This window comes from Necator americanus, chromosome I (genome assembly GCF_031761385.1).
Source record: "Necator americanus strain Aroian chromosome I, whole genome shotgun sequence".
Classification (NCBI taxonomy): Eukaryota; Metazoa; Nematoda; class Chromadorea; order Rhabditida; family Ancylostomatidae; genus Necator; species Necator americanus.
This window is the reverse complement of record NC_087371.1, coordinates 21,901,601-21,915,800: the sequence shown is the minus strand read 5'-3', so window position 1 is coordinate 21,915,800 and position 14,200 is coordinate 21,901,601. Positions and strand designations below refer to the sequence as shown.

At 43.2% G+C, this 14,200-nt stretch overlaps 1 protein-coding gene across 2 annotated transcripts; it reads left to right on the top strand.

The window, feature by feature from the left end:
* Positions 1-218: 218 nt before the first annotated feature.
* On the top strand, positions 219-11,676 carry RB195_006474 (uncharacterized protein; the record flags this gene model as incomplete). Of its 2 annotated transcripts, none has more annotated exons than XM_064179569.1 (18): positions 219-289; positions 983-1,099; positions 1,750-1,863; positions 2,188-2,280; positions 4,157-4,274; positions 4,332-4,501; positions 4,558-4,708; positions 6,373-6,548; positions 6,603-6,736; positions 7,574-7,631; positions 7,711-7,837; positions 8,211-8,331; positions 8,396-8,502; positions 8,984-9,039; positions 9,112-9,180; positions 9,239-9,376; positions 9,615-9,723; positions 11,518-11,676. In XM_064179569.1, 18 exons carry the CDS (start codon positions 219-221, stop codon positions 11,674-11,676), a joined length of 2,088 nt encoding a protein of 695 aa, XP_064036514.1. The 2 variants fall into 2 exon arrangements, with proteins under 2 accessions (XP_064036514.1, XP_064036515.1); XM_064179570.1 differs by having other exon boundaries at positions 234-289.
* Positions 11,677-14,200: the final 2,524 nt, after the last annotated feature.

Genomic DNA, 14,200 nt, shown 5'->3' with positions numbered 1-14,200 from the left:
AATTAAAAACAAAACAAAACAGGAGAGTGCAATAGAGAAACAGAATTATCGAGTGCAGCTTTTCGGTATACAGTCCTCACGGCTTAAGGTTATGTTGCCTCGCTTTTTCTAACCTATGTTTCAATTTTTTTTCTTTTTGCAAAAAAAAAGTTTCCAGGTAGAAGACCTGCTGCTGCACACTGAACGACTGTTTTCAGCCTACGTCGCAGCACTGAACCATGCCAAAACAGAGAATGTGCTTGGCGTACGCAGTGATCTTCGCCATACTCACTTGCAGTTTTGCAGAGACGTGAGTTTACTACCGCCTGATGTTCTTTCCCATCTATACTTCAATCAACATGAAACAGCATATATAGGTCTAGTTATCATCAGGTCATAACGACATGAAGCCCGGACAGTTGCGTATGCGGCTGCACTCGAAGCAGTGCAGTGGAGACAGCGGTTGAAACCGATGTCGGACCAACACGAACTGCAGCAAAAAATGGTGCTAGCAAGGGTTCTCCCTCGATCCGAACCGCTACGCTCCGAGCGCAGACGCTTACGCAACTGCACCGTGCTTCAAGTCGCTTTTGTCCTGCTATACAGTCACAACAACAATTGCGGAAACCTTGAATCGCATTTACTCGATGCCAAATACGTTCATCCGGGTGAGCGCAACACGGCATTGATTGGGGCAAAATAGGGAAAAGGGAAAGTATGAATCAAAACGGAGAAAGAGTGTGGGTTGCGGCAGAAGCGTAGCGTTCTTGCGGTTGAACATTTTTCGCCGGCTTTGCTTATAGAGATAATGGGTTCATGCAATATTTGAGAATTACTTTGAAGATTCATCCTAAAATGAAGAGAAGGTTGGGCTTCCAACTCGTACAAAAGTAAATATTAGCAAAATTGACTTCTTCTCCAGCTTCAAGGCAGCCTACTGGCAAAAAAGAAATCAATACCCATCCAGAAGCTACCCTCAAACAGTATAATTTTTGTATTGTAGGCGAAGGAATGTCATTCTGATAATCACCGACGATCAAGACATCGAGCTAGGCTCAATGAATTTCATGCCGAAAGTGTTGAAGCTGATGAAGGAAAAGGGTACCGAGTTCAAAAGCGGGTAGGTTTTCCTGTGAATTCATCGAATATATGGTGTCCTCAGACACTAAGTAAAATGAAATAATCGTTTATGTATATTTGACAGGACAAAATCCCTGAGAAGCAGGTACTGTAGCTGATAGCTGTTGATAGCTGCACTTGAAATGTTCGTAAGGAGCGTACATGGGATTGGCTGGAGATCACAAAGTTTTTTTTTAAATGTGTTTAATGCTCTGTTCTGACTATGACGTTAGAACAGATGACGTTTTTCTACAGCGACGTAAAACTCTAGAATAATTAAGAAATCAAAATAATCTATCTATGCTAGGGAAAAGTGGTGGCAGATTGAGGTATCGGATTGTCGGGCGAAAACGACCTGAAGCTTTGTGCAGTTCCGTAAACAGCTGCGCTTGAAGCAACGCGTTGGGACTAGCGGTTGGAATTTAGATGGGACCTTCGCCAGTTCCACTCATCACAGCTGTCCGAATGAAGCTAATGATGGTCCCAAGCCGCTTGCTTATCGCTTCGCTCCGAGCGCACGCAACTGCAGCTGAGTTTCAGGTCGCTTTAACTAGACTACAGTAAATATACATTAAAGAGCTGAATGCCTAACTCTGAAGGAGATGTCCACGTTTACTTTTCTTCTTCTAACTGTCAAGTACTATGTTTCAGCTTTGTTTCAACGCCGATTTGCTGCCCGAGCAGATCAAGTATTCTCACTGGCATGTACGTACACAATCACAACGTTCATACCAACAACCACAACTGCTCCGGCGAAGACTGGCGGTGAGAGTGGTTTTAACGCTTTCTTTTTTACTGGCATATCAAAGACAGCGTTAGGCTAAATGTTTTTTTTTGGATTCTCTTGGATTTTCTCCAGCAGCAGATCACCAAATTCAACTCACTAGTAAAAATATGGCATAATTTATTGGGAAGCGAGAAGAATCTATTAAAATCTAATTCAAGCTTCAAAACATGAGACACATATTGCTTCATCATAAACGTAGCGGTTCAGAGGTCACCGTAAAAATTTTCTAAAACGATTTCTCAACGAGTAGCTCCAGATCTTTCATAGGAGCTGGGTTCTTTTTTTGAGTATGATCATTTCAGGAAAATCCACGAATATCGCAGCATCGGAGTTTACATGAAGGAAGCTGGATACCGAACCGCTTATTTGGGAAAATATTTGAACGAGTACGAAGGGTCAGTATTTATAAACAGTCTCAGTTCCTACTTTCCATACGATGACAAACCTGAATAATCTTCTATTTAAATACAGAAGACTTTAATACCAGTTGCAGCTTAAAGGCAGCGTACCACAAATTTGAGGTGGTGGGGATTTCAGGTGAAGTATCTGTGTACGGGGTCGTAGATTATGGAGACGGGGGTAGTTCCGCTCATCTCTCCCTGAATCACTGCAAAGAGCCGCCTTTTGCTCTTTTGTACGACGCCATCTATTGCAACGCTCCACCCCTTGCGTCACCTCCGCCCTGCGATTCGTCGAAAATTAATTCGGATTGCCCCGATAGGCAGAAAGGGACGCTACGCGTGCAAGGGTGGCGCGCTGCAATAGAAGACATCGTACAAAACAGCAGGCTGCTTGCAGTGGTTCAGGGAGAGATGAGCGGAGCCACCCCGGTCTCCATAATCTACGACCCCGTATACAGATACTTCACCTGAAATCCGTACCACCCCAGATTCGTGGTATGCTGTCTTTAAAGATTTATCAAAACTAATCTTGCATTCAGCCTACAAAACTGGAAATTGTCCGTTTTTGTGATGTGGTCTCACTCACATTTTGTGATCAGTATAGAGCTTCTGTGTCGAAGTAATCTAAAAATCGATAACAGATCTGATTTATTTTGAGGAAAACATCTTAGGGTTGCCTATGACGGTTGATTTAGTGAAACTCTCGCAATATTTATCTGGAAACTCTCATTACGAAAACAATGAAATAGAAGAGTGCTCCGTTCTAGAAGGAGGAGAATTCTTTGAGAAGAGGATGGTGATCATATTGATTGCTCATATCAAAATTGCTTGCATATCACTCCTGACACTAATTAATCACACTTTTTTGTTAAATTACTTCTGGTAAAACTGTTGTTCCGTTACAATGACATTTTGCAGCCTTCGGATGACAGCAGTGTCAGTTGAGGTATATGCTCGGATCAAAACGACTTGAAGCTTGGCGCAGTTCCGTAGGCGGCTGAGCTCGAAGCGGTATAATTGGAATCGGTGCGGTCCTTCGTTAGCACCAGTCATAGCTGCGATCCGATCGAAGCTAGAGAGGTCCCACTTCGATCCCAACCGCTAGGTCCATCGCGCCGGAGCCGCTCACGCTACTGCCCCGGTCTTCAGGTCGTTTTGATCCGACTGTAAGAGTGAGGTCTCTTCGTATGCGCGAAAAGTAAAAGTAATAGAGACCACAAATTCAAGCCAGTTCATGGCAATAACTGACTTCAAATTCACTCGTTTCGTGATAGTCCTAAGCGTTATACTGATTCTTCTTGGGTTACAACTTGATCGGGATTCCCCAACTATCTCATATAGTCAAAACGACATGAAGCACGGTACATTCGCGTACGCGCTCGAAAAGGTGAGGTGGAGGCAGCAGTTGGAACCGACATGGGATCATCGCAAATTGCTGGGTGGCGCCAGCAGGGGTTTCACCACGCTCCCAGCCGCTATGCTCCACCAAAACGCCTCGAGAGAAGCCGCGTACGCAATTGCGTACGGGTTTCTTGTCGTTTTGACCCTACTGTATCGACGGAGTAAATGGCAGCGTTACTAGTCTGTCAAAAGCGACGCAAGAGGAAAATGAATTCGAAATGGCTCTTGATTAAGCGCGAGGTCCTTCTAGTATTCACAGAATCCTTGCACATGCCAGACTTTTCTGATTATCTATCTGATTTTTGTGTAGTGAAAATTTGTGTTATTTTTTAAACCAATATATTTAGGAGTGATATTGATCTTGTACAGGACGCAGAATTCACTAGGATTAGCGATTCTCTTAGTAGATCACGTCAATTTGGCTTTGCAAGGGTAATCTCCCTGAGATTTTGATCAAAAGTGTTTACAGCGACTACGTTCCTCCAGGATGGGATTACTGGATGGGATTAGTGAAGAACAGCAAATTTTATAATTACACAATTAATTTCAATGGAAACCGTGTCAAATATGGAGCAGACTACCAGAAGGTTACAGTAGATTTTTGTCTTTTGCCAGCTCTGTGATGAAGTTCCGTAATATTTCAGGACTATTTCACAGATCTTGTGACGAATTATTCAGTGAAATTCATTGAGGATCATATCCTGAATCATAGCGAAACGCCGTTTCTCGTTGTAATAAGTTATCCAGCACCACACGGGCCCGAGGATCCTGCACCGCAGTATGCCGATTTGTTTGAGGACATTGATTCACACAGGTGATATGGATGCGACGTAATCTACTCCAATATTTCTGCAAGGTGAATGCTTTCAGAACAGAATCGTGGAACTACGCTCCGAATCCAGACAAACAATGGCTTCTTCAGCGAACGGGAAAGATGGAGCCTGTACATGTGGCGTTCACTGATTTACTGCATCGACGTCGCTTGCAGACGCTGCAAAGTGTGGACGAAGGAGTACACCAGGTACGCACGTCACCTTGTTCGAAAGTGATACGTGGTGTTCAGTAGGTGTGTGAAAACCTCTCTGTTTATTTATTTATTCGCATACACCAATGGTACACTTCAAAAAGGAGTGCATATTTTGACTGAGTCAAAAAAAAAAACAATAAGTCAATAAAAAACAAAAAATTCTGCTCGTATTTTTTTGCCAAAGGGAGCTGACGCAGGACTTCTCATAGCTGGTAAACAGTTCATCTAAAAGTGAAGGTCTTATGAGATCTGTTCCTCCAGAACGCTTCGTAGTAGTTAATCTGTTTATTTATTTATTTATTTATTTATTTATTTATATACTCAAGATACCAATGTAATTCCCATGAGAAGCTTTCCAAAATTCTTGATGTGAAAAAAAATTGTCAAGAATATTTCAATGTTTTGCTCATAAATTCAGGACCAAACTTAAGTGTAATAATTATGGTTCTGATATTACTGAATCATATTTTTAAAATAGAAAAGTCGTGAAAATATTGATAGACGTGTCTAGCACAGTCTGATTTTTGGATATTTGAGGCTGGAGTTGCGCTGAAGGAGCACAAACATCGACCCCTACATTTAGCTTGAAAGTTTGAAGCTTAATATTCGCCATCGAGATCGATGCTCCGATACCATGAGCTGCTCCCAACGAAGCCAATTCAGAGGAAACTTATAGTATATAGTGGTTAGCTTGAGTATGGTAATAACAACTTTGACGAAATACTCCTGTTTACTTTAAATTACTTTAGGATCCTGTTTAGTAGTCAGATAAAATCGACCCTCGAAGATCACCACTATGTCTTGATGGTCTACGGCTCGACACTGCCCACGAGAAATCAAACCGTTTTTCCATTTTTAGACAATAAATTGGAATCACATCTACCTGCAAAAATAAGAACACTTATTTGAAATGTCGTTCAGGCTCCGTGTCTCATAAGATTCGTAGCGTACGCGGTCATAAACTTCTACTCGGTTCTGAATTGAAGTCAAAAACGCTCACGCAACCCAAATAAAGAGATTGATAAACGCTGAACATCTTTCGTTTTTTATTGATAGGACTACCAAATGAAGTATATCCATTTTCATGAGACGAAATCCTAAAGTAATTTAAAAGTGTCAAGTATTAAAAGTCACAATTTATCAAAAATACAAACAGTAAATAATAAAAGTTCACTAAATTTAAAACACATTTCAGAAAGGTTTTCAACGATGTGGTCATGCACTGCTACATGATTAAAAATAGTCTCTCTCTTCTTTTTCCCTTTACTAAATGTTTGTAAAATTCATCGTTAAATTCATCCGCAATTTAAAATATGAAATACACTACTCCAATTTCAATCCATATCCACTCTTTCTTGGGATAAATAATGTAGGGAAGGGTAGTATTCTCTCTGGTGTTCCACAATTCATTGCCCCTACGTATACATATTCACCGTGCGTCCACATACAATGAAGAATTTTGATGGTTCAGAATACTCATTCAAATTTAGAATTTATACCAAAATGGTTATCTTGTTTTTTTCCTAGTATATTCTATGTTCTCATCGTATAGCTGTGCATATTTCACACATATTTATTTGGATTTTGTAGGGGGACATCCCAAGCGAGTTGATTAACGCTAGAAACTTTATCCTTTTATCCTTCATTTGGGTTTCCAGGTTTTTTCCACTCTTCGAGACCACAACTGTCTTTCCTCCACATATGCGTTCTACACGTCCGACCACGGATATCATCTAGGCCAATTTGGTCTTATCAAAGGCAAAAATATGCCGTATGAATTCGACATCCGTGTACCATTTTTTGTTCGAGGACCTGGCGTGATGAAAAATTTTAGGTATTTCAGAAACCTAAGATTCGTCAACACATTTTCTGAGTAGTGAACTTTCAGTATCCGGGAGCCAGTTCTGAATGTGGACCTAGCGCCGACATTCCTTGCTATCGCAGGTGCTGCCGTCCCCGCTCACATGGATGGGCGCAACCTGCTGGATCTTATCGCTATGAAGAAAGCCGTTTCGCAAGGAAGTATGTGGTACGAGTGGAATTCTAGCAGGATTTACCCACTTTCCTCTCCCTTTACTTATTCAGTTATACTTGCCCCATTTTCCTCTGGGTGATCTATGGATTTACGTGGTAACTATATCATAAGTGAAGGAACTGCCGTAAAAAAAACTACTTTTTCGTATTCATGGAGGGATCTTGCTTTTGAGAGAGTGTTTTTGATCTACTCCATCACAACCGTGCGGAGGTTCTGTTCTAGCGAAGGTTTCACACCACAAAATTGGTGATATTGGAATCTCCCCAGGAAAATGTACAGTTAGAGGTGTAGAGAATGAGTATGGAAGTGTTGACGTTCAATTCCCTCCTATCAACCTGTAAAACCATGGAAAACGGGCTTCCTGTACCGGCCTTCCTGTACGAGTTTTCCCAGAAACAACCTGCAACGCGCCAACCCTGTGCGCGAACCGCGTCTGCGAGCCAGCGGTCGATTATCGATTAGGTTTCTCCAGCGAACTATTCGAGTGAAACCAATGAACAGGCTGCTGAGGAAATCGACGCGCGTACAGAACGGGTGTTATAATGTGGCTCGTAGGAAGATTCGTACAGAATCTTGGAGGAATAGGAGGAATTGAGGAAAAGAAATAGGAGGAATTGAGCGCGAACAGCTCATACTCGTATCTACATCCGTAACATTATCATTTCGTGGAGAAATCCTAACATCGTCAATTTTGTGGTGTGATACCTTTAGAGAAGACTTGTGACTGCTGACACATTAATCTTGCGAAGTGACTGTTTTTAGCACCACTGACCCCGTTTAGGGATGAAAAGTGTGCACACTATTTTTTTTTTGTTAATGTTTAGAAGCAGAAAAAGCGAAACAGCACGCTCCGTGGAGGGATACTGTTCTGATAGAAAGAGGGTAAGTCCAAGTTGGTTGTTTTGACGAAACAAGATAATAGGTAGAAGGGATATGTTTGAGCTTACTTTGTTGGTTCCAGCAAAATGCCGAAACTACGAAAAATCCGCGATCGATGGTTGAACCAGAAAGAGCGATACGGGAAGGAGATGCGTTTGAACGAGGCTTGCAGCAAACCAGAATGGCAACGTCCTTGCAGCGGAACACAGGTAATGGAACTGAAGGATTGATTGCTGCGGTACAGGAGATTCCTTCTTTTCCGAGGTAAAAAATTAAGGATCTTGTAGTCAACTATTGAATTTACCTCACTGTATCTTTCGAACATGTTTCCCGTAGAATAGAATATAATTACGCACTCAGATTAGTTAGGAAATATGTGGAGAAGTCTCCAGAGCCCCAATATTACTTTATTGTCGAAATAATTTTAATGGTAGGCGTAGCCTAATGGTAACTGATCCCCACTGCCGCTGCTCTGTCGACAGTTCTATTTTGCACTCATACCAACTAAGCTTTCCATCCCTCTGGGGTCATTACTAGGCATTTTATTTCTCATTATCCTATAATCAAGTAATTCTACTGCAGCAGTGGACATGTTATCGATCGACTGACGATCGCTGGAGGATTCTGAAATGTCGCGACAAAAGAAGTCGACACTGTCCTTGTGGTAATGAGAAAAGACAGAAAAGACATGCACCAAATCCTAGTAAGGAGATTATGTGTTCTAGAAAATGATGGCTGGGAATTCAGAACCATCGGTTTTTTTCCAGGTGTGGAGGAAAGCGATTCGGATGCGATTGACGAGTTTTTGCGGACCGTTCATGAATACAACGTAGTACGAAGCAAAGATTGGTATCAAGGATACTTTGCTGCCCCGGTACGACTCCGGCATCTCCTTTGCAAGCAACACACCACGAAATTGACGGTGTTGGGATCTCCCCACAAAAAGATAGAGGTCCTGACCAGGAGTATGAGAGAGATCACGCTCAATTAACCTTAGCCGTCACGAAAGACGAAAACGGACTTCGTGCTCGAATTTCCCCGCTAGGCACCGTGTAACGTACTGACCGCGTACGTAATGAGATTGCCGACGGGACCGGCGCGAGGACAGGGGTGTTATAAGGTGACTCGTAGCAAAACTTGAACAAGAAGGTCATTTCCCATTTTTCTGGACGATCAGAAGGGCCCCTGCATCCACACCCTTAGCTCTGTGCTTTCGTGGAAAGATCTCAACTACGTAAATTTCGTGGTATTCTGCCCCTGAGTTGGCGCATTTCAACCCAGCGAATATCACTTAAAATCCTGGAACTATTCAAGAGAATTCCTGGAACTAACATCCTTGATACAGATGTTTTTAGATGTCGCGTCAACGTCGTAATGTGTGCTCATGTCGTGGTAACAGCTTACATCCTTTGTGAGCCAATCCTTCAATTCTGCTTTTTCTTCATTATTTGGGAACAAAATACTCAGTTCTTTTTTTTTTGAGGAAGCTCGAGGAATTCAGTGTCCGCGCTAGCGACTTACCCGATGCACATCGCAAGAAGAAGGACAAAGGGTAAGATTTAGGCAGTTCGATCCTGCGCAGTTCTCTTATTTTCTAGTGGGTTTCTCAGCAATTCCACAAACCCTGAACGAGCAGCGTGTTCTGTTCAACAAATGAATTGTTTCCTGCATAGTATCGACCATTGGAAAACACCTCCGTTGTGGCCGGATCAATATGGACAGTTTTGCTTCTGTCAGAACTCGAACAAGTTGGTTTCCTTTTAAAAAAGCTGCAAACTTTGCAGTAGGACTTGAATGTGTTCTCCCGGGTGAGCGCGATACGCTTTAAATTGGAGCACGACGGAGAAAGAGGGACCTAGATCAAGGAGAGGGAGAGCGCTCGATGCACCGGAGGCGTCGCGTCCATCCATTTTAACACATTCACCGCTGACTATAGCTAATACCTCGCCGCGACGTGCATTATCCTCTCAAAGACTCTTTTTTCAGTAACACCTATTGGTGTCTTCGTACAATCAACGAGTTCGAGAACTTCCTGTACTGTGAGTTCGTGACAGAGTTTGTCAGCTTCTACGACCTAAACGATGATCCTTATCAGGTTCGTGAGCGTAACAGCATCTCCCGATTTCAGATTCATAGGAAACGTTTTTATTCGAGTTGCTCCTTTATCCTTCTGGAGGATTTCTCGTTTGCTAGGCACAGAGCCCCACAATTCTCGCGGGATGCAAAAGTAGGAAGAGTCGAGAGTGTCCACTAAGCGAACAGGATGTGTTTGCGATTGAGGTAGTGCGGAGGGTAGAACGAGTGTGTGTCCGTTGTAGTAGACGCAGCGCGCTCGCCCGAGCGAGCACAGCCGGCGGCTATTATATGACGATTATTGTGAAGAGAGGGTGTCCTGAGAAGACACTGCTAATAGCGAGAAGATCCTACTGTTTTGGAGCCTCGGCCTACTCTTCTACTAGCGCGCCTCTGTGGGTGGAATCAAACTTGTGTGCCCGGCGTTCTGCTGCTTTTGTTGTTCTCAGAGGCTCAATTATAGATAGGTTTGATTCATATGATCTCGCGACCGGACTGTCAAATGCCACAGGATAGTGTTTCGATAATCTTTCAAGGTACTGACATCGGATGTGCTCCCGCTCATAGCAAGTCTTTGTCGATGTCAATTATACGAAGGAATACGCATTGTTGTGTTCGATCATCGACGATAGCTATTGAACCATAAATGAAACATTGCGGTGAGGCCACGTGCACAGGTCTAAGTGCTGTAGTCGGGTCAAAAACGCCTGAAGCTCAGTAGATTTGCGTGACCGGCTGTGGTTGAAGCGGCGCGGTGGATGCGGCAGTCGTGATCGTGAGGTCGAGTGGCGGTACTTCCGCTAGTTTCATTCAGATTGCGGAGATGAGTGAAGATGGCGATGGTCCCACTTCGATCCTACTCGCTGACTCCACTGCACCGCTTCGAGCGCATCCAATTACGCAACTTCACCTTTCTTACGTATTTCTCACCAGAATCCAAAGCGTTCAAAAATTCCCTCTTTGCCGATACTTTTGTTTCAGAGGCTTTCATCGCACAGTCTTTGTGTATCTCATATCCATTCCGTCTTTGTGCTGTTATCATGTTATAGAACAGAGAATAAAGCTCTCACATTCCTGGTAGGGGCACTAATTGGCAATATTAAAAAAAGACTTTTTTGACAAGAACAACACTTTTTTCACTTCGATCTCCTTCCTTCCACAAAATGAGAGGGGTTCAAACGTACGTGAGACAGAACTAGCGAGAAGTGGTATAGTACAGTGGGGTCAAAACTACCTCAAGATAGGTGCAACAGTTGCGTGGGCGGCGGCACTTCAAGTAGTGCGGCGGAGCTAGAAACTGGGATCGAGGTGGAATCTTTTTAATCTCTGCACTCCGGCATAATTATTGTGTGGTCGATAACAACACCACTAAGAATCCATGGGTACGAAATACAAAAAAATGTGCTGTGAAAAGCTACCCTCTGAAACAGAAGTGTCGGCAATGAGGCATTCTTCGACCCTTTGGATTTTAGATAAGAATGCGTAAAGAATGCGACTTGAAGGTGCAGTGGCTTAATCAGCTGCGTGGGGATAGCGGGATCGAGGTGGGGCCATTGGTAGCTTCACTCGGCGAGTAGCGATGAGTTGAGGTGAGCGTGAATTCCTCTAAAATTCTAACCACTAGTTCCACTGTGTCACTTCGAGTTCAACCACTTATGACATTGCATGGTGCTTGAGGGTCCTTATGATCCGACTATATCTCTGAAAGCCATCACCCCGAAAATGTGGATCTTTTTTTTTTGCTCCCACAGCTTATTTTATGCTCATCTTTACGTGAGTCATTTCGAGAAACTACTTCGGATTTGTGATTCTTAAGCTGCACAATATCGTCTACTCCTTGGATATGAGTACTCTGGAGAAGTTGAGCGAACGACTTCGGCACCTGCGAGAGTGCAAAGGAGCGTCGTGTGAGCATTATTCGAGCCCAGACTGGCAGTCGACGTCTGTTTACCGTGAAGAAAAAACATTACTTTAACACATAATCCACTAATATTAGTAGCTTTAGCAGGTTTCGTTGTAACGATGTTCTTAAATTTGACGTCGATGGACAAAATAATTATATCTATTTGTCATGGCTATGCTTTTTTGTATTTTTGCCTTTTCTTTTCATCTCATTTCTCCTCACCATAGTTTGACTGGTAATCTGTACAGTTAACGCATTTCCAAGCCACAACTTTCAATTTTGAATATCTGGTGCTACCGATATTGATCTAATTGTTTACTTCTACGGGGTGTACCATTGCTTTCAAAACTTGCATTGTTAAAACAGCGGTTTAATAAATTTATTTACTTTTCTTCAGAACAAATGTACAGGATCTTCAGGTCGCAACTTCTGAGCTTGGAACAAAGCATTGACTCAGAAACAGGGGAGATTTATTCTAAGGGGCATCCATTTAGGACATAAATTCTCTTTCTCTGTGCTGTATTCCACTAGGGATCCGACCGATCCACAAATGTCTGAGCGATGAGACACTCGCCCAACTCACTGTGGGGCTGAAAGCCTGACATTAACTGTGCCATGATATAAACACGCTTGTTATCAACAAGCTGTTGAGATGCAGCTCGTCGCTTCATAGCTCAAGATGCTAAAATTTAAATCAGAACGTTTTGACCGGACTGCCCTGATTTGCTTTTGTTTGTCTTAAAAAAACAAAGGGTGAAATTTGTCACGATGCACAACTTCTATTCTTGGACCGAGTTCCCAGATATCGTTCGCTCGAGTGTGTACCATAATGTTCGTAAGTTCAGCTGACGTCTCCCTTTCACCCACGTGATACCGTATCCTGGAGCTCTCGCAACGTTCGCATGGGCACAGCTTGCGTAAAACAGAGTTACTTCAGAGTAAGAAGAAGGAGCATACGTTGTGGCAAACGCATTGCTTCCACCCGACTGAACAATCCACGCTTTCTACATCCTTACCAGTTTTCGATGATCTCTGGCCATCATCTAAGATATAAACCATTACAAAACTCTGCAATGCAACTGTGTTATTTTTCCCACAAGGACGATTACCGCTAGCGTTAACATAGCTCGCAGTTAGCTTCTTTCTTTCTTGAAATGTCATTCCAAAGCAATGGTTGTGCTGAAGCCTTAGCGTACAGTTAAAGATATCATCAAAGTCTGAAACAGGTTCGACCACAAACCAAACGCATCATTCGGGAGTGATTCCTATCTTGGGTTCTTCCCATAAGTACGTAAGGATCGGAATTGAATTCGCAAGCATCACGGCAGAAACGCAAAACGCCAACCAAAAATACAGGAATCGGATGCTTTAGAAGCACTGGAAGCCTGTTTGCCCGACGAGACAACTATTTTCACTGAGGATTGACTGAAACCTTTTAAGTTGGAGATGCGTTAAAATTACTCAGTAAACTCTTTACACTCGTACGACTAATGGAATCCATCCTTCGAGGATCCATCTTGTCGATTCTACGAGTGTAAAGAGTATCGATGCTTGAAAAAAAATCCCTGGCCATTTCATCTGACGCCTCGGATTCGTGAATTTGTAGAGCGTTTTCTGGTTTCGTTGGAACACTTGCTTGCTAATTATTTGCTAAAACCTTCCTACTATCGAAAAGAACTCAACGTCGAAGATCTCCTCGGATTCTACTTTCAAGCAGTTATTCATCACTTTCCCACTGAAGTCACTTTTGTTAGAAAGCGAAACTCTGTCAGCGGTGTTGGCAGAATCTGGACCTCTGCTTCGACTTCGACCAATAATGCATTTTGTGTGTGTTTAAAGCGACAGCACGTGCGCACGTGAAGAGCAAGGCCGCAATCTGTCGAGCAATGTATTCGGTCAGTTTTCTGCGTTAAAATGTGGAGCTGCTGTCGTGGTAAGCATTTATTGTTGTGTAATGACAAGAATGACGGATTTCTGACATTGATTATACTTTGCTCTCGCTGGTCAATGCGGGGCGTGGAACTGGAGGTATTTGAAAGCAACGAGTAACAAGGTATAAGTCATCGCGCGAGAACGGAGTACTTATGCTGGTAGAAGGCAGGAAATGTACAGTAGGTAAGCATGGATGAACCGAGGAGTGATGCTATGATGTGAAGGTAGGTGACAAGGAGGCATTGGCGGTTCTATTCCCCTCCGAGGGGCGCAGAGGCTTTAGGGTTTGGAGGTGAGAGAGATGGGAGAGCGCTTGCCGCTGGGCTTAGGCCTCACAGAAAGCAGAAGTAGGTCACAAAGTCACGCACGTTCAGCTGCGAAGCTCACAAGGAACTGGATATTATGCTAAGCAAGAGTACAGTTTTTCTTTATCGTAGCGAGCGGAGCACGGCACTCGGCTCACCGAAATGCTGAACGCCACAATTGAACTAGGGTCTCTAGCGGGAATCTACTGATGTATGTACACAAAGTAGTCTAGGACCAAGGGCAACACACAAATCATACAGCCGCACAGTCTGGTTCGGCACTCGCTGCACAGAAACGCGAGCAGCTTTTCCGCGTAAATTTCGCTTTTCACCGAATAAGAACTACAGCCTTTAGTAGT